This window comes from Pseudorasbora parva, chromosome 19 (genome assembly GCF_024679245.1).
Source record: "Pseudorasbora parva isolate DD20220531a chromosome 19, ASM2467924v1, whole genome shotgun sequence".
Classification (NCBI taxonomy): domain Eukaryota; kingdom Metazoa; phylum Chordata; class Actinopteri; order Cypriniformes; family Gobionidae; genus Pseudorasbora; species Pseudorasbora parva.
Window position 1 is genome coordinate 38836965 of NC_090190.1, and position 25179 is coordinate 38862143.

At 39.7% G+C, this 25179-nt stretch overlaps 2 protein-coding genes across 2 annotated transcripts in view; one reads left to right on the plus strand and one right to left on the minus strand.

Moving 5' to 3' along the window:
* The window catches only part of bop1 (BOP1 ribosomal biogenesis factor), an 84355-nt gene that overhangs the window by 21926 nt on the left and 37250 nt on the right, over window positions 1-25179 (plus strand). The window lies entirely within an intron of this gene.
* Window positions 17633-23700, minus strand: scxa (scleraxis bHLH transcription factor a). The gene is made up of 2 exons (XM_067425850.1): window positions 22758-23700; window positions 17633-18320 (listed from the first exon to the last, which is right to left on the minus strand). The coding sequence occupies exons 1-2, from the start codon at window positions 23325-23327 to the stop codon at window positions 18282-18284; spliced, it is 609 nt and encodes a 202-aa protein (XP_067281951.1). The 5' UTR covers window positions 23328-23700; the 3' UTR covers window positions 17633-18281.

Here is a 25179-nt window from a genome sequence, read left to right on the forward strand (position 1 = left end):
ACTACATCTTAAGTCTTTCGGTCTGTCCTGTCTGTCTGTCTGTCTGTCTGTCTGTGTCTGTCTGTCTATCCGTCCATCTAATCTACAAACCCAATTTTTAAAAAAAAATCAAATTGTGAATAAAAAAGAATGAAATAATTTACAAATCTCATAAACTTATATTTTATTCACAATAGAATATAGATAAGATCAAATGTTGAAAGTGAGACATTTTGAAATGTCATGCCAAATATTGGCTCATTTTGGATTTCATGAGATTTACACATTTCAAAATAGTTGGGACAGGTAGCAATAAGAGGCCGGAAAAGTTAAATGTACATATAACGAAAAGCTGGAGGACCAATTTGCGACTTTTTAGGTAAATTGGCAACATGATTGGGAATAAAAAGAGCCTCTCAGAGTGGCAGTGTCTCTCAGAAGTCAAGAGTTTGAGGTTTGAGTCAAGATGGGCAGAGGGTCACCAATTCCCCCAAATACTGTGGCGAAAAATAGTGGAGTAAAATCAGATAGGAGTTTCTCAGAGAAAACTGCAAAGAGTTTGAAGTTTTCATCATCTACAGTGCATAATATCATCCAAAGATTCAGAGAATCTGGAACAATCTCTGTGCAGAAGAGTCCAGGCCGCAAAACCATACTTGATGCCCGTGATCAAAACATGATCCAGAAGCGCAGGCCTTTTCTCTGGGCCAAGGCTCATTTAAAATGGACTGTGGCAAAGTGGAAAACTGTTCTGTGGTCAGACGAATCAAAATTTGAAGTTATTTTTGGAAAACTGGGACGCCATGTCATCCAGACTAAGGAGGACAAGGACAACCCAAGTTCTTATCAGCACTCAGTTCAGAAACCTGCATCTCTGATGGTATGGGGTTGCATGAGTGTGTGTGGCATGGGCAGCTTACACATCGGGAAAGGCACCATCAATGGTGAAAACTATATCCAAGTTCGACAACATATGCCCCCATTCAGACGTCTTCTCTTTAAGGGAAGACAATTTCCAACTTGACAATGCCAGACCATATACTGCATCAATTACTACAACATGGCTGCATAGAAGAAGGATCCGGGTACGGAAATGGCCAGCCTGCAGTCCAGATCTTTCACCCATAGAAAACATTTGGCGCATCATAAAAAGGAAGATGCGACAAAGAAGACCTAAGACAGTTGAGCTACAAGAAGAATGTATTAGACACGAATGGGACAACATTTTTATTCCAAAACTTGAGCAACTTGTCTCCTCAGTCCACAGAGGTTTGCAGACTGTTATATGAAGGGGGGATGCCCAACATGGTAAACATGGCCTTGTCCCAACTTTTTTGAGATTTGTTGAAGCCATGAAATTTAAAATCAACTTATTTTCCCCTTAAAATTATACATTTATCAGTTTACACATTTGATATGTCATCTATGTTGTATTCTGAATACAATACTGAAATTTAAAACTTCCACATCATTACAATCTGTTTTTAATTCACGTTTTATTCACTGTCTCTCCATCTAATCTACTTTCATTCTGTCTGTCTGCCTGTCTGTCCATCTAATCTACTTTCATTCTGTCTGTCTGTCCATCTAATCTACTTTTATTCTGTCTGTCTGTCTGTCTGTCTAGCTGTTCATCTAATCTACTTTAATTCCGTCTGTCTGTCTCTCCATCTAATCTTCTTTCATTCTGTCTATCTGTCTGTCTTCATCTTTCTATCTCCCCATCTATCTATCCATCAAATCTACTTTCATTCTGTCTGTATGTCTTCTCTCCATCTGTCTGTTTATCTGTTTCTCTGTCATATTTCATTCTGTCTGTCATTTTTAAAAATACAATTTAAAAGTAATTCCCAATTCTATTCTGAATGTTGTAAAACCCTCCTTTTAATATTTTCATAGTGGTAATTTTACCTTTTCAGAAAGTCAGTTTGCACTGTACGCGCACATCCCATAGAGGGCGCTGTGTCTGCTGTCTGCTCGACAGGCACACGGCTGAAATCTTATTTCCAGTGTGCGGTAAGCCATGGATGAGTGATTCTCTTTTGAGGTTTTTTAGAACGGCCCTCTCTCTGGGCTCTAACGTAAAGCTCTAGTGACAGGTAGCGGATCGAGGTCACGTCTGCTAATCACATCGACTGACTGATTCCAGATTCCGGTCCAGTGACCCACTGAGGAGCTGTCATGAGCGGAGGAAACTTTACATCCTTTGCAACTTGGTAGAATCAGGCACGTTTGAAAACTTGTGCTGACCTCAGTGGTTGCATGGCGACTGCTTTGTTTTAATTGGGAGGTATTATTTAGGGCCGGATATTTGCATATGTGGTTGGATTTATAATGCGAGACTCTGTGTAGCTGAAGGACATGGGTGAGCATTTGATGGATCTAGTTAGCGATTTCCTCCAGTCCCAAATGATGTCAGGGTAATTACATGTTCAGGAGGTTTTGTGGTGTAGAGAGTTTCTTCAGGTGGTTAAAGCTCACTCAGGAAGGTAAGGACTGGCTTTGTCATTTCCACCCAGAGATTTAAGAAAGATTCCGGCCCACGCTGTCTGAAGAAAAGAGCCCTGTTTGCTTTCCCCGTACAAAGTAAAACAAACACAACCTGTAATGCCGACTGGTCAGGTGTCCAGATTGCTCCAGAGTTACGAGGGAACCCAGCCTCCCCCTCCGGGGATCTGTGCCACCCACTCCTCGGAAAACTGAGACACCGAGTACATATCTCGAGGTGAATTTTATTTGCTTTGCTCTCTAAATTTTGGTAATCCCAAAGTTTAATTTCATGATTGGTCCATTTCCAAACGCTTGCCTGATGAGTTCCAGATGGGATCTCAAATGATTGCGGTCAATCTGATGGCAGGGAAAAAAGCTTGAATTTTAGCAGTTCTGGGCTCTTAGAGGGTAATTTAGGGAAGAAACTCTTATTTCCCAGCCCCATCCTTACTAGGATTGACAGTGTTTCCATGTATCGCTGGATCTATAAGTTGCAGCACAGCATGATTATGACCCAATGGTCCTCAGTTGGGGGGAAACAGCCTACCTTTCCCGGTGTTATTTTCTTTCCCCTTCTCTTTCCATTGGAGGTTCCCACTTTGATGGGTTTAAGTTCTATTTTATATTATTTTAGAAATGGTTAATCTGCAAACACTAAGTAAAGTAGTAAAGTAAGCCTATAATCTATATTTTAGAGTTTTATCCAAAGCAAACTTTAACAACCATATTTAGGTTTTAAAATCGCTATTTTAACGCGTTTCAATTGGCCATGAAACCAACCATTGCCAATTTGATGAGCACTGGAAGGTTTCAAGACTCGTTGGAGGAAGAGATTTTCATCTGAGGCTATCATTACCGCTTTCCCCTTGTCACTGGATACCGTATCCTTTATGTACGTTTGGAGATTGATGCTGCACTCTGGGCTTCAGGATTGAAACGTGTTTGAAAAGCTCCCTGGATGCCCAAAGTTAATCAAAGCCATCAACGCGCTTCTTTTGCATTGTTTCTTTTACTAAGTTTGCCATTCCAAGCAGATGTAGGGGAAGGTCCTGGCAGCAAATTCACATTAATTTATGAAACAGGAACCAAGGGGTTGTGTCCATTCATCCTTGGCATCACACCATTTGGCACCAGCACCATTTGAGGCCTGAGCTCACCTCAACCTTTGACCCTCTGCGTTCTGCAGAGCATTCAGCATATATTATGGCTTCTATGTCTAGGTCTGCTTGCCATACGGCAAGTGAAATGATAACATTGCTTGGTTTATATCCCATCGTTACCTTTCCTTGATTAGTCACTTAGTCACCATCTTTCTAAATTAACCCACAAAGCAAAAAGGTTAAAATGAGCCTTGTATGATGAGTACCATTTCTAGTAGGGCTGCACAATTTATCAAATCATAAAGGCTCAATTAAATTTAATGTATGTGCTGCATGTTTCAGGGTGAAATGCAGCACTGTGTTTGCAACATCTGAGTAGCTAGGTTTGCAGTAAATTACTGCTTTTTGGGTAGATTTAATGTGCATTTGGTAATGCATAATGTTTCAAACATCTTCCTATACTTGACATGAGGGATTGAGTTCAAACTTGCTATGGTGACCGTTCAGACTGACCTCTGTCTATGTGCCAAATTTTATAACTTCCTTGCAGGCGGTTCTTGGGGCTGCCATAGACTTCCTGAGCAGAAGAAGAAGAACACCACCACAGATACAATAGGGGCCTATGCACCTTCGTTGCTTGGTCCCTAATAATAATTATTATTATTATTACAGCCATACTGATATATAATTTTGCAGCCCTACAAACAATCACTGCATTCTTGTAAGGATATTTTAATCACAGCTGTTTTTATCAGTAAAATCACAATTTTAAGCAAGCCCAAAATTGTGCAGTTCAGATTCCAAATCTTGCTTTTATGGTAGTCTCCATCTGAAGTGTTGGAAGTATGGTGCATTTGGCTCACCTCATAGACCTCTGAACTTTTCCAGCATCCATACCTTGTTGGCCCGAGGTGTTTTCTTGCACCCTGCTCCTATTCTGCTCTCGATTCTTATTAAAAGCACCGCCGGCGTCTGTTGTTCATGTAGTTTCTATGCTTCTCTTTGTCTTTCCCCCCAGCACGCCATTCGGTTCAGCGTTTCAGGGAAGAGAATGATTAATATGTTTTGTGCTTCAGCAGACACGGGCATGGATTTTTACAAAAACGTCTGCACTATTAAAATACAAAGAGCGGTTTTGTTCTCTCGGATCCATTGGATCGAGCCGCTCTTTAGATTTATCAAATTAGACTCGAGTGAATGTGGGTGGTGTTCTGTTGCACATGCTGCAAGGTAAAGGGGGGATTTAAGGGCTGTATCCCATTGGGAGCCATTGGTCCCCACACAGTCCTCACACCCACGCCGTACCTTCCAGATCAGAGTCAGGCCAATAATTCCTCCCTCTGGCAGGAGTCAAGCAAACGCGTAAGCTGTTTGGAGCCGTAAACTGAACGAATGTATTCCTGTGTGAGTTTGAGAGGGGAGAAGCGGCTCAAAGCCACTACCTAGAGCTGATGATTGCGCAATATCTTAGGTTTTATCATATTTCTCTATTTTATTGTTGTTTTCATTTATATTCATATACATTTATAGTTCTTTTTGACCTTTGTGTCACTTGTATTTAAATGAACAGTAGAAATAAAACTGGAAGTGATCAGTTTAATAGGAGATTTAAGTGAGCTTGAATGAACACCAGAGCTGAATGAGTTTGTACACATGCACTAACATATATGATACAACTCTGATTTCATTTTTATCACTTTCTTTATCACTTTAATACCTTGAAATAAAATACTAATCTGTCAGTATTGTGGCAACGGCAGCAACATACATTGATAATAGTGTTCTAATTGGAGAAAAACATTTGAAGTGCAAAATTTTGGATGAAAAAATGTTATCAAAATACTTTAGAATATGGTTAGGATTATTGCTCTTCAATTCTAATACGGTCTGACTATATGGCACGCAATCATGAGTTCTTTGAAGTTGCAGAAGTTAAACGTAGACTCACTCGCTGTCAGGATGATCCTTTATTCACTTTTGTGAATTTGTAACATTTACAGGCAAGTATACAACTATAAGATGTAAGCTCTGCGTTGAGGAAAATTAGTCTCAAACGCTTTAAATAACGCACGTCTCTGACCGTATATAGGGCATGGTTTATGATTTATTGTGATGCACTTAATATAAAACACGTCTCATGTTTAAGACAACTTGGAGCGTGTACTTACTCTCCATGCTTCGTTGTTGTTCAGTGTGTTCGCAACATCAAAGTATATCAATAGAAATTATATTGTCATCCTAGGGTTAAAAAAAGTATGTTCTTGATATAGCTCTTTTTTTATTTGATTTTTCTTATTAAAATAATAACAAAGAATCAATTTACAAACAGTAGGACAAATGCAATAGAGAAAATACACAAATTAATGTTTTCAGCTACAGTAGGTTTATTTAACATGTAGTAAGAAATACTATAGATATTAATCAAGTGTATATCTAAAACACTGCATAGTCTTCACTGTACGAATGACATATGAACTGATTCTTATTAAAGATAGAAAAGTGATTCAGTTAAGAGCAGTGAGTGATTATCTGTCTTTTGTTGTTTGATTAACATTAATGAGAGACATCAGTTTATTATGCTGCTGTCCCTTTAAGACGGAATGCACAGATCCAGTTTACTGACGCATCTGGTTTTCATCCAACTGTTTTTTAATTTAGGACATAACTGACTATGTTTAGGTAAATACTCCACACGACAGGTATTTTGACATTATTGTGTGTCTATCTGACCATTCAGGAGTAATAAGACGTGAAAGAGAACGGAGTAAACGAGCGCATGTTGTCTGACAGCACTTTCTGTGCGCATGCTTTGAGTCTGTCAGTCAGTCAGCGTGAGCACCAACCGCATTGAGTTCTTTTTCACAGCTCATTGCACTTAATAACTTAAATATCATACACGTTCATGATTTATGATTTGCATGCAGTCTAAAACAAAATGAATACTTCGGCCGTCCGCATTTCGGGACAGTCTGCACACTGTCCATGTGACATCTTTTTTGTCATCAGGTTTGTGTCTATGTGGACTGTGCACGTATAAGTGCATGTGTGAGTGTTTGAAAACAAAGTCAACAAGGCCGTGCACGAGCCGAATGTGCTTTTTCATTCTCATGGCCAGGAGTATAATGCAGTCCCGATCTTTTTCTCATTCATGCATGTTTCTTTATCACCCTTAATATAACTTTAAGTAGTACTGTGCTATCTGTTTATTTACATACCGTGAAATAAACAATATAATACAATCTTTTAACGGTAGGCACTAGGGGTGTCCATGGTTAACCGATTGACCCATTAACCGTTAAAAATTGCGTAACCGAGTGAAACATTTTGCTCGGTTAAGTGGCGTCAATGACGTGCCTTGAATTTAGTTGTAATATATGTTTGCACCCCTAGAGACCGCCAGAGCGCTCCCAGACATTTGTAGTATCCATAGGGTTAGGGTAGTATCCACAAGAAGAAGTCATGACCAGCTTTCTAAGCGGGGCAAAATGCAAGTATTGCAATGCAGTGGTTACCGCATTTTTCAGGCTATAAGTTGCTCCGGAGTATGAGTCGCATCAGTCAAAATATGCGTCATGAAGAGGAAAATAACATACGTCGCACTGGACTAAAAGTCGCATTAGGGCAGAAGCAGAGCGGGAGCCGCGCGCGCTGTGCATAACGGATCAGAAGAAAGAAAGTTTGAAGTGAGAAACTTGTGAATGACTAGAGAAAAGCAGACGTTACTTTAACTGTAATGAAGAAAACAAAAAAGCTGATCGCGGACTGAAAGCAAGATGGCCAGAGCTGAAGGGACGAGACCACAGATGCTTGAACTCTCTGCCGGGAGAGGCTCATCAGCCGCGCGAGTCAAACGCTGAGTCTGTGTGAATCATTCTCGGCTGCATATTTTACTAACGTTACATGCTCTAATCGTGCAGGCGCCCTCGCGGCCACTCGCATTGCTCGTGAACTGGAGCGCATCTCATCCTATTTTAACGAAACTCAGCGTACGCCTCGCAGACATGAAATAGATCTTAAGAAACTTGAAATGTCTTTTAACAATTTAAAACGAAAAGAAATAGGCTACTCTCTGATTGTGTAATCCATGATGTGCATTTCTCTCTATAGGCGCTTTCACTACGGAGATGGTGGTCGTCAAATTAATAAGTTAAAAATAACCCTGACGCACACTATGGTTAACCGAGTATTAACCGCTAAGGGCCTCGGTTAACGGTTAATGAAAAACTTGAAAACGTGCAGCCCTAGTAGGCACTTTATACTTTGGTCACAATATATTCCGTCATAATGTCCAGGTATAATGACACTACACATTCGGTACAAATATGTGTACTGTGTGTAGCTGTAGAGTTTTATATTTCTCCAACCATTTTAATTTTATTAATTTTAATTATAGGTCTTGAGATTTTTTTCTTCATTTTTTTTCAAGCCATTACTTACACACACAGTTTTGAACTTGTCATTTTGCTTTGATTATCAAATACTTCTTTCTTGTACTCTTTGTTTGTAATGTTATGATCCACTTCGCAGTTGGTTGTTTTGGTTCAGTGCTTGTAACCCTAACAAATCCCAATGGAAAAATACCCCTGGACCGCAGAAAAAGTGGACTGGCGCTGTTCTATTGAGCTTAATTTGCACTGAACCCATAATATTGTTTTAATGTTAGTAACTAGCTACCTGAAGGACACTCTATCACACTCTTTAGCACTGAAGTTGTTACTGCCACAGTGATGCGAGAGTGCCAGTTAAGTGTTTCAAAATACACCACTGGTGTAGAGTTTGTTTTTGGCCATGGTCTTGTAAGTTGTCACAGTATAGACAAAAATGATATCGATCAACAAACGCGCAGCACTCCTCCGGGCTGTTGTCCAAAAACTCCGGGATGGATTGAAACGTCTCAGTTGTCTTCTGAGGATGAAGTGATTTTCAAAGCGTTCTTGTCCAAGGACACAAAGGTCTCCTTTCAGTCCAGCGCGCTCCGCTGAAATCAATAGGCTGATAAAATTGACAGATCGCCGGTAAATTATGTGGAATCTTGGCCTGACACGCCGCTGTCAGCAGGAAATTTCTTTTTAATAGTCTATTTAAGGAGAAGCGGGGATGTGTTTTTCTTAGTCAGGGGGGAATGTTGATCCAGAGGGTTGGGGGTGGAGGGTCAGACGGGGAGGAGGCGCTCTGGTAAATCGCGTGCCGGTCAGACAGAGCAAACGGGACCCCAGGCTGCGGTCTCTTGCAGGTGTGTGGAGGTGGGGGGTAGGCGTTGGAAAGCTGTTTTTTTTTTTCTTCGAGAGCAGCCAAAGTAGCCACCTGTCGTTCCACAGTTTTTAGGACTTCCTTTTCATCCGGTCTTCAGCACAACTCCCAGTTGGGCCAGCATGCATCCTGCCAGAAGACCTGATTGAAACCAACTGCCAGCGGGGGCTGCCTCTGTCTCTGTGAGGACATGAATGGAGATATGGAGAACGCATGCACTGAATGTTTACCTCAGATACAGGAAGGAGATGAGCTAGACTTCATTTGAAAATCCCACGACTACAACTGACTAACACAAACCTACTTATCTGCCTACATTCTCCTGACAGCATCCTAAACGAAACCTCACAGGTGATTGATTGAAACGCTCTACGTAGGCAGCAACCTCGAGATTCACAAAAAACATATGGTGCCGTACACTAATCACTCTTAAAAAGTATGTTTGTTTTTTTTTAATTTAAATTGGCAACTATGGCAGGGTTATTACCATTAACTAAATCCGTAATAAAACATTTTAATTTCTTGACCTTTTTTCAGCTGGTTGCCAAGGAAACATTTCTCATTTAGTTTTGTTTACTTGTTTGATTCCGTCATCGTTTACTTCCTTTTGGGGTTTTTTAGCCAAAATAAAAAGCTCAAAAGTTGAAAATGAAGAAATTAAGAATCCATAAATATTGATATTGTGTTGGTGGCAATAACCTCATTTCCCGATCCTGTCCCCCTCTCTCTCACCTCACTTCCTGTCCACTCTATATTGTCCCACCATAATAAAGGCAAAAATCGCCAAAAAATAAATCTATAAAATAGTAAGTAATGTTACACTTGTACAGTAACATAAGTTACTATAAAATACTTGTTTTATTTTATTTTCCTTTTAAATGTTTATTTTTATTTTTTATGTAGTAGTAGTAGTAGTAATAATCATTAGCAATAATATTTTTTTGTAACACTTTAGAATGGGGGACACACAATCACTATTAACTGCGACTTTTGCCTCAATAAACTCCTAATTTACTACTTACTTAATGGTTAGTAAGGCAGTTTTTGTAGCATTTAAGTTTTGGGTATTGGGTATGTTTAAAGGATGTAGAATAAAGTCATGCAGAATAAGACATTAATATGTGCTTTATAAGTACTAATAAACAGCCAATATCCTAGTACTATGTATGCTTATAAGCAGCTAGTTAATAGTTAATTACTGATCCTTAAAATAGTGTTACCAAGTTTTCTCTTCCAAGTTAATCAGTTAATTTAAATGTTAAAATGCAATTACCCCACAGAAGAAAAAAAAACATCTTTGAGATGTTGAAAACCAAAAGTGCTTTCTTTTTTCCACACAGTGAAAGTCTTTTTATTTGTTGTGTTACGCAGAAGAAAGAAAATGTTTAAAATGACGTGATGACAGAATGTTTATTTGGGTAAACGGAGACAGTAAATGATGCCTTAAAATGCTCACTATCCAGACAGCACACTAGGTTTTGGAACAGAGCTTGTATCTCTCCTATTTTAGCAGAGACATTTTTTCCACATTGTGTTATAGGTATTCGATGCATGTTTTTGTACAACGAAGGTGGAAAAATAACTAAAGGAAAAAAGAAATATGGCCCGTTACCACCTTCGTGTTCGGCATCTCTCCTCTGCTTCTGACGTAGAGGCCTTGAGTCAGACTTTCTCCAGGCTTGTCCTCACATTTTAAAACCAAAATATGCAACCATACAGGCAAACTGCTCATCATGCTTATAGGACAGTGGAAGGAAAAAACACTCACCGGGATGTTTCGGTTAATGATATAAAGGAAAAGTCAAGCGCCTCGCTCTTGTGGCTTTGATTCGATGGCTTTCTCTTCTGTTATACGACCAGAGTCGTCATGCAGAAAAGCTTCAGGGCCTCATTAGATATTTAATTTTCAATAAATAATGACTTTCTGAATGATGTACCGGATGCTCCAGGTGGGAAACCCATTTGAAACCTACGTTGCCAGAACGCAAACTTTCCACATGCGTCCTCCAAGGTTAAAGCCCTGTGTGCGAAGATCTGCAGATTATTTATTTATCGGGCGGCGTGGTGCAGGATGGGTTTTCTTTTTTTTACCATAAGTAATGAGCGCTTAACCTTTTGACGACCTCTTTTGCGGTTTCACTCTTTTAGAAATAATGACGGGATTTATTTTTATGGCCTTTGGTTCAGTATAAGAAGTTGTGAAATTAAAAGTGGGCTCTACAGCGGCAGGTCTGTCAGGTGAGGGAATCCGTTCTTCCGGCCGACAGCATGGCACCGTCCTCGCAGGACAGGAGCGCTCTGATGCTGAACAGACGAGATTCGGGCCGTGCAGCTGTCATCTGTTAGCCATCCTCCAGACGGTCTCGCGGGACCCGGGGGAGGCTGGATTATTACCCCCACGTCCAGCCTTTCATGGAAAGAACAGCGTCTGCTCTGGTCATCGGCCTGCTCTGTTTTTAAACTGTTTAGGACGGTAATGAGGGGGACAATGTGTTTTCAGGTTTCGTTTGCTGTTGCTTCCAATTTGTGATTTGACATTGGTGAAACTCTATCTTTTGTTCCTGTTTTGTAAGTCACTTTGGATAAAAGCATCTGCTAAATGCATAAATGTCTAATATAGAGTTTAAATATGCTCATATCAAGTCGTCACATTTATTTATATAGTGCTTTATAAATTGCAAAAATCATCAATTATGAAACAAATACAGTTTGAGCTGTAAAGCAGTTCTACAGAAGACAACAGTGTCATTATTCAGCTCAATTTAGGGTATGTTTAAACAGTTTTTCCTTTATACTTTTGAAAAGTTTTGCATACAGACAACAACGTCAAAACTATCCCTGTTCTCATGGATAACTTCTAAAATGTATTATTCAATTATTCATGCCAGGCCAGTAGTTGGCGATGTGACTTTTAAGGTAAAGAAACCCTACGCACTTAAAGACTGAACATGTGATACACGTGTGCATGGGTCACAGTTTTCACAAACTTGCGTTCTTGCAGTTTACATAGAGATGATAACGGTATCGGTTTCACAATTTTGCGTTTTCAGTCGCCCAAAACGGCACCATTGGGTGAACGGCCAAAATGTTTTCAGTTTTTACATGAAGTTGTTGTCATGTAAATTCTCCCTTAGTTCAGTGTTGATCCATTTCAGTTTTTGAATTTCAGTCATTATGAAACCCATTCAGTTCTATAAAACTGTAGAAGCAGCAGAAGACAAGATTGTCAGTATTCACCTCAATTTAGTTTGTGTTGATTGGATTTAGTTGTCTGGCTATCACCAGACCAAGCTTTATTTAAGATTGAACATTGGTCTGCGGAGTCTGCTCTGTATTTTCTACTGAATGAGGTGTGATCAACGAGCGTTATTCAAATGACTCTTTACGCAATTGGACAGTCCTTCAACCAATCAGACCACAAGATGCATGATCAACAGGAAACTACTCATCGTTTTTCTGTCCATCATCACGTTAAACCCGCCAATAGCGTGCCAGGTGGATAAGCCAGTTTGTGATTGGTTTCTGCTAAAGTGTAACAGAAGTCATAGAAATGAATGTAAGGGTTTCAGAGTTGCAGGGCGAAATCAAATCACCCGCAGATCAGGCTGGGTTTAGCCAGGCTATGAACTCAGTTCAGTTAAGCCCCTTTCACACTGCAATTCCGGCAAATACACGGATAATGCGACCCAGCATTTGTTCCCGGGCTGCTAGATTTGGTCCATTCACACGGCCAGCGACATACTGTAATATGTGCGCTTTCACACACAACGCTTAACGGTCCCGGGTCGAGCTGACACGTGACATCCTGATGTGACGTATAATGGCGAGCGATCTCGGCTTCAGTGCGGATAGTAAGGAGCTCCGTGGTCTCGACTTGTGTCCAGTTTGCACACATTTCTGCTTGTTTAATTTTAGTTTCTTTTGTATACGAACACTCTCTGCGTTTAAAACACCGACGAGCTCTTCTGGCACTGCAGGGTTGTATTATTGAAAAAACAAGCTCTAGGAGTCGCACGATAACTACGTACACGTTGCGGCCTTAGTTTCGGCTTTTGTTCACACAGCGCTCATCCCGGGTCGAATCCCGCAATATTACTAGGTCCCCGACCCGGGTCGAATTCGGTAATCAATCCCGGGACGTGGTTGCTTTCACGCAAAAGGCGACCCGGCAATGTTCCGGGAATATTGCGGGTCCGACGTGCAGTGTGAAAGGGGCTTAAGTGTCAATGTTGCAAAGTTCATCAATGTATGAGCAAAGTATGAAACAAATTAAATTCTATAAAATTATAAAGCAGTAGAGAAAACTATCATTATTCAGCTTAATTTAGTTTAACAGTAACTGTTAATGTCACAAAGTTTATCAGTTAAGAAACCAAATCGATTCCGCTATAAAGCAGCTCTACTGAAGACAACTGTCATTATCCAGCTCAAGTTTAGTTCTCATTCAATAATGTCTGTGAAGTCAAATTGATAATATTACTGAATATTAAGGGTGTGTTCACTCTTGGCTGGTTTGGTTGGATTAACACAAACTCAGGTGTGATTGCTCTGCTAGTGCGGCTCATTTGAATAAGTGTGAACAAACTCTGGTGCGTACCAAACAAGCGGACCTGAAACCCATCATTCTGGGGTCTAAGCTTATAAACAAGCTCTGGTGCAGTTCGACTGAAATATGAACACAACATGGACCAAAGACATCTAAACAAACCTAAAACAGGATGTGATGTCACAGGATACACTTAAAAAAGACTTCTTTTGATAAGAGCTTTTACCATCACAGTTCGGTGCAGGCATCGTAAATGCCATCTCCTCCCAGCAGATCTCTTTCTGTGTGTGTATCTCATTTACACATTATATAAGCTCTTCGAGTTCTCAGCTGGTCAAAATGCCATCATATGTAGCTACGCTCATACAACGAGCACATTTAGCACACAGCATTGTTTTAAATGTCGCAAAATATACGTCAAAAAATGTTTCACTTCACTGAATATTTGCTAGCTAAGAAATAGATAATTATTACCTTACAATCCATCTGTTTTCAAATCTACTTCATTTGAATATCAGGACATCGATGTCTGTCAAAACATAGCATGCACAATACATGGTAGTATTTAGGAGAAGGTCTAGGGAGTGTCACTCATTCCCAAGAAACCCCATGCTAGTGGATGTTCTGACTACATCATCTCTTGCCGAGAAGAGGGAGAAAATGGCGGCCTGAGCAGCTTCAACATGCTGTCAGAGACCATACCGTGCATAATACATAACACATGCAAGTATACATTTTTACACACACACTTGCTGAAATTGTATATGAATGATCAGGGAAATGCTCAATGCTCGCACTGTATGCTAAAGAGGATAAACACCAGTCCAAATGAAAAACGTCACCGGCCTAGTGAACACTGTTCAACGTGTTGGTTCCTAACGGAAACAGGAAGTTGTATATTATATTTCGACTTTTTTTTTTTTTTTTTTTTTTGCAGGATCTGCGCTTCTGATTCTTTCATTCCTGATTTGAATATTCTGTACTTTTCATATTTTTCTCTATAGATTAACGATTAACTGATGAAGCTTGACAGGTGATTTAAACAAAAGTATGTTCTCCGTTGTTAAGAGAATAAGGCAATTATCAAAGTTTGATAATGTTGTTTTATTTTTCAATTAAAAAAATTGCCTTTGCATATTTTCAGCAATATATCAAATTACAAGTATATACTTATACTTATACTTATACTTTAACTTTAAATTAAATGTATTTTATAATAAACATTTAAATGTATATTACACATAAAAATAAATAGATTTAAATAAATAATACATTTAAATAATAAATAATATTAAATAATACATATTTTTATATATATATATATATATATATATATATATATAGTATTATTTAATATGTTATATCAGTATTTGTCATGTCCACAAAATCTATAATCTTTATTATTATTTTTAATTGTTTTACATATTTCAGGTAGAACTAATTGTTCAAGTTTAATATCTTTTCCATATAGGTGACCATGGTTTGTTTTATTCTTTAGTCCTTGACAGGAGCTCTACTGCGGTTGAAATCCCATGAGTGCCTAGAATGGGTTTTTCTTTTTTTAGAATCAGACGTGTATTTTAAAGCATTGTCAATGCTGAATATTTCCTTTTGTTATTGTTCTGTACGAGTGCTGATGTGTGTAGTGTCTGGATGCGAGGCCTGCGTCAGACACGCAGGTAACCGAGTTCATGTGTGTCGATATGGAGCTGTTCTGTGTGCGCTGGCTGGTGAGATATGAGGGGATGACAGAATGACAGACCGGGGTGAACAGAGGGGTAAGGCTCAGCGGGATGCCGCCCAGTGCTTTTCTTTTCGTCTTGCGTACCTCCACAGCCTCATCAGTGAGGATCGCATACCGCTTCATTGACACCAGACTAGTTTGATTTACTTTTAAACTGAAAACAATCGATAATGTGGTTGAAAAACAATCTCCTCTCAGCTCTCCAATTAATGACACTCCAGAGCTTGTGTGTCTCATCGCTAGTTTTTGCGGCTCTTGCGTCAATCGTGGAGAAACTTCTTAACGGCAGATTTATTTAGAAATGAAATCCAGATGGGGCTTTTAACAAAAGTTAAATAATTAGCTGTTTTTGCAATGGTCGGATTGAAATATTATTGAAGCTCAGTATGAAATATCGCCCATGAGCTGCTCTTTTGTGTGTATATATATATATATATTATTTTTTTCCTTTATGAAAAGTTTTAGGCATTAACTACAAAAACAATCAGAAGAATGCAATTATTATTATATTAATGTAATGTTGAAAGATTAAAATAAAGCTCTCTTCTTTTTTCGATTAGTTTAACAAAGCAGAGTGTCGTTTTAGTTAACTGAGAGGAGAGATGAAGTGATTGTAGTTTGGAGGTTTTGGAAGGTGTAGAAGGTGATATGTGAGCCGAAACTCTCAAGACCAAGACAAAATTTGTCCGAACTTCCTCTCACCCTTTTTCTGGCGCTGTCAGGGGTGAACGCTGCCAGGACCGCTGCCAAAAGCTTTACCTGTGAATCCCATCTGCGCCGCCACACGGAACAGCTGTCTGTCTGACAGGCCTCACTTCCTGTGCCGTTCACCTCTGTTCTGTCGTCTGCTTCGGCTCAGGCTTCCTCCTGTCCTCTGCCACACAAGATCCAGTCCAACCAACACCACTAGGAACAGCAGCGACGCGACCATTCAAATGACATTGCTCTTTGTGGATTAAGAGGGGTTTTTGTTTTTTGTGTCATTTATTTGGCTGCAATCCAAAGATATAAGTTATCCAGGTAAAATGCTTACTTTAGGACCTTGCAGTGAACTAACAAACACTGATCCTACTTTGTCTAATGCTTATTTACCAATTTCTGCCTTTAAGCAAATCAGCATGATGCAATGTGATTAATATTAATGATCTGATTAGGTTTATATTGTGCTTCTTTAAAGCTCTTAAACACCAACAGTGACTGTAGACTAGGAGTTCTCAAACAATTAAATGTTGAATGTTACAAAAAAAATCATTTAAACTTTTAATTTAGAAATGTATTTTATAAATGCAGAAATATATATATATATACACACTAAAGTAAACGCATTAGAGATCCCATAATACTTACTTGATATATGATTTAATGTTACAACTGTAAATCTATTTTATTATATGATATGTTTAATTGCATATTTTTAAATATGATGGTTTTCATTATAGATATGGTGATCTCTTACACCCAACTTTATATATAATATTTATACCATCTCTAATGATTTCATGCCATCAAATGGGAAAGTCTTTTTTGCCCCAAATACCATACTTTTACATATTCTTCCATTTTTGAAAAACGATTGATTTAATTACCTTAAACAAAACTGAAAATCAAAGAAATATATCATTCAAAATATATTCAATAATTTAAGGGATTCTAATTTTCTACTTGACTCTACAACATTTTAAAAAACATAAAATATGAGATCAAATTTGCACAGAATCAACTTGCACTGCTGTCTGCGATCATGTCAAGAATCAGACAAATTTCCACATACATCTTGAAAAGCAGATGTTTTACCCCATGAAGCCTTTAGCCCCCAGTATGGATGTGTGTGTATATGTGTGCATGAATAAGGGGATCTTGCAGGGACAAAATAAGCCAAAACCACAAAAAATGTAGATATTTAATATTAAAGTGTTTAATTTCTAGACCTGGGAAAATCATGTCAATTCTTAAGATCTCCATAGTTATTTTATAATGAATATAGCATTTTTCTAGTTATGCCAAGGTATATATTTTATCAGATTGAAATATTTTGTATAAGTATTTATCCTTAAATCATGACAACTGGAAATATCATGTGACCTTTGAATATTGTGGACAAAAGAGTCCTGGGCTCCAAAGTTTAGAAGAACCATTACTTTAAATCATAAACGACTGTTCTTGCCAGCTATAGTTGCTAATACCATAAAAATCTGAAGTATCTGGTCTTGAGTTTGTGAAATATAAGACAATATGAGTGACCCTAGATGTGTTTGTATTTCTTAGCCTTTGGAAGAATAAACTACGTTCAGATTAAAACCAGAGAGAGAATGTGAAATGAAATATTTAGACTTCGAGGACGCGTGATGAGAGATGATCTGCACAGATGATAAAACGAAAGCGTTGATCTTTATCTGGAGGGACTCTGTTTTTATAGGTGTTGGTCTTAATTACAGCACTGCTTGATGGCAAAGATATCCACACATCTTTGACATGATGTTGAATGCGTGCTAGAAAGAAAAGCAGGTGGTTTTCAGTCCGTTTGTTCAATCATTTTTAATTTAAACAATGAAGAATATATGTAATTTGCCATATTAGACATACAGTATATACTGCATTTATTGGACTTATTGTGTTTTCATAGTCAGGCTAAGTGTCTTTCGTGTTTTTTGTCAGAAATAACGTGTCCCATATCAGTTTGCATCCGTTAATGCCCTCGATATGAGCACGATCCCAGAGTCCTCTTTGATTTTTATTATAGCAGGATGTTCAGTCGTTTTTTTTTTGCTTTGCAAAGTCGGGCTCCGTGCGCTGTGTCTTCTGTGATCATTTGCAGCCTCGTGAGTGCCGTCTTCTTCTTTGGATAGTCTTTGGCGAATAGCTTTACCTCAACTCCCTGTGGTCAAAGATAAACATTTGGTGTAACTCGGTGTGTAAAAGCATGGAAAAGGTGGGAATGGACGAAGTCTGTTGTGGGATGTTCAGCTCTTGCGTAATCAAGTCGCTGCAGTCTGGTCTTTTTCCAGTCATGTGTTTTTTTTTCTCCAATAAAAATGCTCCAGTCCAAAGGCAATTTACAAATAATTAAATATGAATTGATATTTGCATATATACACCATAACATTGCATTTGCAGTCCACAGTTTTTGTACACTGGTGATGCTAATGTTTTGTAAATCCCATGACGTCGTGGCTTAACTCCTCAAGGCTGATTTCCTCTCTCTGTCTTTGCTCTGCAATGAAAGAAAACCATCCATTAGTTACGAAAAATAACAGGTGCAACAGCTTTTTGTTCTCATTTTTAAATTAATATATATTTAAATATTTTATTAAAATGTATTTATTATAAATATTTGCATTTCAGAGTTATTTAAATGTATTATTTATATATTTGTTGCATTTAATTCATTCATTCATCTAACATTTCTCAAATACTTTTATTCATTTTCAGTTTTTCAGAGTTGTTGACTCTTGAGGGTTCATGTCATCGTTTTCCCTGAAGGCCGGTGGTTTGGCATTAACGCGCCTGCTGTTTTTCTCCTATCACCTTTCCGTTTGCGGTAGCACGCGCACACACACCTGGCTCACATTTCCCAGTTTGCTTTGCTTAGAACAGGAGCAGATGGAATGCCATCGTTCCTGCGGCCCCCATCTGATGTAGGCGGAGTTTCTAGTCAAAACACTCAACCTTAACTGATGAAGTCAGACAGAATCCCATTTGAAAATAACCCTGACCCTCAACGTTTTCCTTTCTTTCTTTCCTTCTTTTTTTTTTCTCGCTCCCATTTTTCCCCCCCAGCCTCTCCTTTAAGTTCAGTGCCACTTTAAAGTCACCAGCGCTTTGACTCCAGGGATCACTTACGGCCAAACTAATAGGATTTTGCCTACATTTGCTTTTCATATCCTGTCTAACACGCCGTAAAGAAATTATTATTGCTGGAGCTTACGTCCAAATGCCCAGATTGATCGTTCGCTCCCCTTGGTCTGAAGTCCTTTATAAACACATTATTTCCTAGTACTTTGAGGCAGGAAACAAATCACGGCAAATTCTCAAATATCTTAATATCAATAAATTGGTGTTCACCTCTTTTTTTCCCTTCCCTTCCCTTTAAGCATCTACGGGGCTCTTAACATAAATATTTGGCTTCACCTTAGGTTGACGGGTAACGCTGACAGCTTGCTAAAGATCACAATGAGACGGTGTGTGTGCATGCATGTGTTTAGGCGTGTAACTCTAGCCTCTCGGTGGTGACAGGACAGGGTAGATTATTAAAACCAGTCTTCTGTTTGAGCTAATCCCAATATATGAGTTCTGCACCCTTTGAATGCACCATTTACACACTTTTGATTGTTTTTATAGTGTCCGGGAGTATTTGCACAGACCTTTTTGCTGCTGCCCACAAGCGAAAACACCAGTTTCCCTTCGTTTATGGTTATGAAGCGTACCGCCCCACCTGTGGTAAAGGATGACCCAATTCCAGCCCCAATTTTAATTCATGTGGCTTTACTTTCCAGAAGGTATTGAAGTATTCGCATTTGGCGGTTTTATAAGATCCCGCTTTTGGCCAAATCTTTCAGGATTCATTCGAATAAAACGGCAGTTTACGGAGGAAAAAATGTTGGCTCTTTAGTGTGCGCTGCTAATACTTCTAATAATTTCATATTGTGTCAAATGTTCAGGCTCCCGTTAGAGTGAAGGACTCTAAACTCTTCCATATGCTCGTAATGAGAGAAGTCTTGATAATTATCCAGAAAATATTACCCATGTTACTTCTTATTGGGTTACCATCTCAACAGACGCAATAACTATGAGGAAGACGTCCCATCTGCCCCAAAAAAGTCATTTTCTAAAAAGTAGTAGTACAGTCTGGTTATGCAATCTATCCAAGCCTATATCCTCGTCTGTGAGAAACCAAATGCCCGCCACTAAAAGCTAGTGTGTTTCAGCCAAACAGGCTACATGACACAAATATGGTAAATATCTCACTCTGTCATATTTGTGGTACATCCCTGTGCATGTAGAGATGTAGAAAATACTAGTTACTGTGTGACTGAGTGCGTGTGTGTGCAAATATTGAGATGCGGTCCAAGATGAAAATAAATGCAGATAAAAAAAGCCAGATGAATCAAAATCTGGAAAATGTTTAGGGTAAAATCTATCATTTTTATATAGACACAAATCTGTTGAGTCTTGAGCGTCTTAGCAGGCAAAAGTAGCAGTTTTCTGCCGCACGACTGTCTGCGTTTGATTTAAAAGTCAGTTTCGCCCGTTTGCTGGAGAATCTCGACACAGCTGTCTGTTCTGTGTCAGCTTACAGACGCTTAACTTTGGCGAAAACCCGAACATTTGAATTCAGTTATACCTCTACGTCTTTCCTCGTGTGTGTGTGTGTGTGTGTCCTTTATTTCGTTTTTCTTTAGAAACAATAAAGTCGTGCGTCTTGGCTGAGTGATACTTTCACGGCGTAATGAGCACTAAGTAGGGGTAAAAGAGACGAGTGCGGTTTTGGAGCACACAGACCCACTTCAGAAAGTGCACTACAAAGGCAAGGCCCGGTCTGTTTCAAATATCTGCCTGCCACTGGAATCCCAAAGACATGGGCGTACTTCACGATTGGACTTATAAAGATCTATCATTTCGTTTTGTAGGGATTAAGGTTACTGCCTGAAATGGGAGTGTTGGCCTTTGGCCTGTTGTTGTTCCTAACCGTGTGGTTTCTATGTGATTTTCAACAACAGTTTAACCGCAAACAGTTTAGCAAGTAAAGGAATGGCTATGTTGTGTACATTTGTGTCAGTCTCTTTATATACTTACTGTGTGGTTTTAAGAATTAGATTTGGATACTTAAAGATGCTTGTTGAGTTGCTAATTTGTGGATTTCTAGAGAGCAACAGTGGCCGATTTCCAATGTACTGCCAATATGACTACGTGAATTGGACAGAGCTGAGATATTTTATTGCAGAAAATGGTTAAATAGCAGGTTTGGCTAATATAAATTGGTCTATCGGAACTGCTAAACAGGTTTCACGGGCACTTTCTTCTTCGCTTTATACTAAAAGTGGTTATAAGATAAATCCATCTAAATCTTCACATTTTAATGACCTTAATGCTTTCTGCTCAAATTGATGTGCAAAGACCACTGTGTTCCTTTCAGAAATCGGTGAAAATCCTTCTCTGAAAGATTTATGAAGTTTCAAGCAGGTTGCGTGTCGTGCCTGACAGGGATATTAATTGGGCAGCGAGGAAGAGACTAAGAACAACACAGGATGTTTGAGTGAAACTTTGAGGTTGGTGCACGGCTACTTGGGGGAAAATACCCTGCAGCAGATGTTCCCTAGATTCTCATGGCCTGATATATAGAGCACGGACCATTTACATTTGCATATTTATGCCTCCCATTTGCTCATTTGTCAGAAACGGCCCAAACTAGGTTCGTTGTAATTCACCCGTGCGGTGCCGGGTATCCACTGTGGAATCGATTGCTGCTATTCTTTTAGTGTTTATTTCCTTCGCTACAGACTTTACTTTAAAAGATCCAGAAAAAGAAAATTTAGCTCAATGGCTTCTGGAAGCACTTCAGGTTTTTTTGAGGATTAAACACACGTTGCGGTGGTGAGATACCCTGACCAAAAATGCTCTTGTGTCATGGCGGAGTGTAATTGTCTTGAGCGTGTGTTATATTTCAACCTCTGACAGTTCTTCGCCATGCGAGTTTAAATTACAGTTTTCCCCCTGTTTTTGGTTTGGTGTCATTGTATTCCTCACAGCCAGAGTGTGATTTACGGTTTTATTTTTAATGTGCTGCGGCGTTGGCTCAACGGGCCAAGGTCAGTGCAGTCACGCTCGCCGGGGGAAGAGATGGATGATGTGTTTGTATATTACCTGACAGTCTCTTTGTTGATTGGATATTTTCCGTTGAGGTACATTTAATCCGATCTTTCACTGCATCTGTCTATGAGGTCATGGTAGCAGCGCACTCTGTAACAGAGATATCGCCCTTGATGGAAAAGGACATGTGGATGAAGTCATAACTCAGCTTTAGAGTGCTGAGGATGGTTTTTAGTGTCAACCGTTATCTCGGCGAGGCTGGAATTACGACGCAGATTCACTAAAGGCATAGCTGGCTGTTGTAGGAACATTGATGACAGAGTGTTTAAAACCACTAGTTGCTCATGCTTTGGAAAACATGTACCAAATTATACCTTATCAGCTTTCTGTAGTCTTATACGTTTTTTCAGTGCAAGTTCTAGAAGCGAGGAGGATGGTTTGAGTATTTTAACTGCTTTGTTGTGGCTAAAAGTTGTGGCTAGATTTACAGAAATACTTTAGAAAGAAAACTAACATTTACAACTACTTGTTTGAAAGGTATTCTAAAAAGTGTTAAGTTTATTAACCTTGGCACTCTTGTTAGTTTAACTGCCGTTGTTCTCTAACATTGGACATTAAGGATTTATTTTGATAATGTTTTCTGCATCTCAAGTGTATCCTGACTAACCTTTCCTCAAATCATTGCCCTCAGTGACCTTAAATCAGACCTGCTCTTGTTCCTCCCTGCGGATCAGCTCTATTTCACACCTCTGTCAGTACTTCTTCAGCTTTTTTGTGGATTTGAACATGTCCAGAACATTGCACAACCCTAACGGAGAACACCTGTATGCGTCTTACTCACCAGTTTCCTCTGGTTGCTGAGGCAAAACGTGCAGATCTGTTTGGGCTGCGAGTTCTCCGAGTCCCGGCTGGGTGAGCTGTGGTGGTGGTAGTAGTTTGAGGTCGAGGGCCCTCCGCTGTGGCACGGCTGGCCGTCCCCGCAAGCTTCACCCACCAGGAGAACGTTTCCCAGGTGAGATATGTAACTGGATGCCAACCGTAAGGTCTCGATTTTTGACAGCTTCCGGTCGGCGGGCTCTGTGGGGATGAGAGTCCTCAGTGCAGTGAAGGCCGTATTGACGCTATTGGTGCGGTCCCGCTCCCGTGCGTTGGCTGCGTTGCGTTGACGGCCCTCTGGCAACGGACCTATTATGTTGTTAGAATTGGGTGGCGTCCCAATCAGCCGTCCGCCTCCACTTACTCCAGTTTTTCTCTTTCTTCCGACTTTAATCTCATACCCTGAGCCGTCCAAGCGAAACGAGCGGTCGTCGGAGCCCGAACTCTCGCTGCCGTTTTCGTCGTCCTCCGACATCATTGAGATCTCCGAGTACAGGTATCGGCTGGGAGCCGGTCGCACCATCGCGAAAGACATTGTCAGCAGGTGCTAAAACTTCCAAAAGCTCCACACTAATCTTGAATGTTTCTTGCGAGTCTAGAGTTCGTAATGCATGGGGCTCTGAGCTTTGGAACCAATCCTGCACTTGTTTGCTCTCCGGATAGTCCTCTGGTAAAGTTGCACTCTGGTATTACATTGCTCTGCCACTACAGACCCTTTGAACTGAGTTTTTCTTTACAGTCAGACTCAGAGAATTGATCCTGAAGGGTTGAACTTGTTGTTTGTACTCACTCACATCCCATCAGCGCTTCTCTTCTTGAGCTGAAATCAGCGTCTTGCTTCCTCAAACGCACATGCACACTCTTTCTCCGGCTCTCTGTCCCTGTGCAGCGCTGGCTCTCCCTCTTGTACAGAGACCCACGTGTGGTTTCACTGAGTGTTTCAGTATGGTTGTGCTTTATAGGTTGTGGGAGTGTCTGGTATGATTCCTCCCTCACTCTCTCTCTCTCTCCCTCACTCTGTCCATCCTACTCTTTTACTGCTTATGCAAATATCCCAGCTGGCGGCTCAGGCGGGGAGCAAAGTGGTTCTATACAGCTATCAACATCAGTTTTTTTTTAACTGCCAGTTAATAATAGTCTTTTTTTCTTGCTTGCTTGCTTTGGTGGTTTGAAATCTTTCTTCCTTGCTTTCTTTCTTATTTGCCTATCTAACATCTTTTATCTGTCTTATTTTTCTTCTGCTTGCTTGAAGATTATTATTTTTTTCTTGAGTACCTTCATTCTGTCTTTTTTGCTTGATTTCTCTCTTTTTTTTAATCAACCCTACTTGCTCCCCTGTTCATTATTCCTTCCCTCCTTCAATTGATTTTTCCTCATTCTTGCTTCATGTGCTTTTGTTTCCTTCGTTCCTTGCTTCTTATTTGGATCCAGTTTTAAATTGTTCTTCTTTCCTTTTTTTTATTAGTTTCCTTTACTGGTTTTAAATAGTTCCTACGTCTACTTTTATACTATCTATTTCTTGCTTTCTTTTTCTTTTTTATCTTTCTTGCCTTCTTTTTTGCTTGCTAGCTTTCCTCTGACACCATCTTTATTTTTCCCTCGCTGCTTTCTTTCACACTTCATTTACAGTTATACTGCATCCTAGAGGGACTCTCACACTCCAGGCCTTTCCACTGGAGCTCTATAAAGTTTGGGTCATTCTTTTACCCATTCTGTCTCCTCCCCTTGAACTCTCTAGCCATCAACTTGCCTCAGTGGTGGTTTTACAGGGTCCAGTGTGTCAGAGTAGGACCATCTCAGGGCCAGTCCTTCGCGGTGAGTGTGCATTCTCATGGTTTGTCTTTCCGCTGTGAGTCAGTGAGTGTCTAGTAGCTTGATGGGCCATGTTGTCCGTGAAGATGAGTTGGTTTTCTCACACTTAAACACATTGCCGGTTTGTCTGGCTGGGCCGGTTTAGTCACGGGAAGGAAATCGCAACATAACATCATCCAGCGGGGCTATAACTCAGATCATAGCACCTGTTCCTCTCTCAGTCATTACCAGCAATCGCTTTATGATGAAATGAAGATAAGCCCCCTGAGATACGGATTTTAGTCATGTTGCTTTTTGAGGATAATGTTATAAGACCTTGTTTAGCCTAACTATGGAAGTTTGAAAGTCATCTGAATCTGTTATATGTTCTATCACAGTTGTTTCTTTATAGCTGGAAGTCATAAAAAATGTTCCCTAAACATTATTGAAATGTTCAATTATTGACTTGACTTTACTATCCTTAAAGGTTTCATTGAAGGACAATCACACAAAAACAACATGCTAGTTCTCCCAGAACAGAACATCAAGCATGTGGTTAAACAAGTGTTCATGTGGGAAACGCAGGTCTTTTCTCA

Coding starts and splice junctions, on each gene's coding strand:
- scxa (XM_067425850.1), bottom strand. CDS start 23,327: ATGTCTTTCGCGATGGTGCGACCGGCTCCCAGCCGATACCTGTACTCG. Junction 18,321..22,757: donor TCAGCAACCAGAGGAAACTG/GTGAGTAAGACG, acceptor CTTTCATTGCAG/AGCAAAGACAGAGAGAGGAA.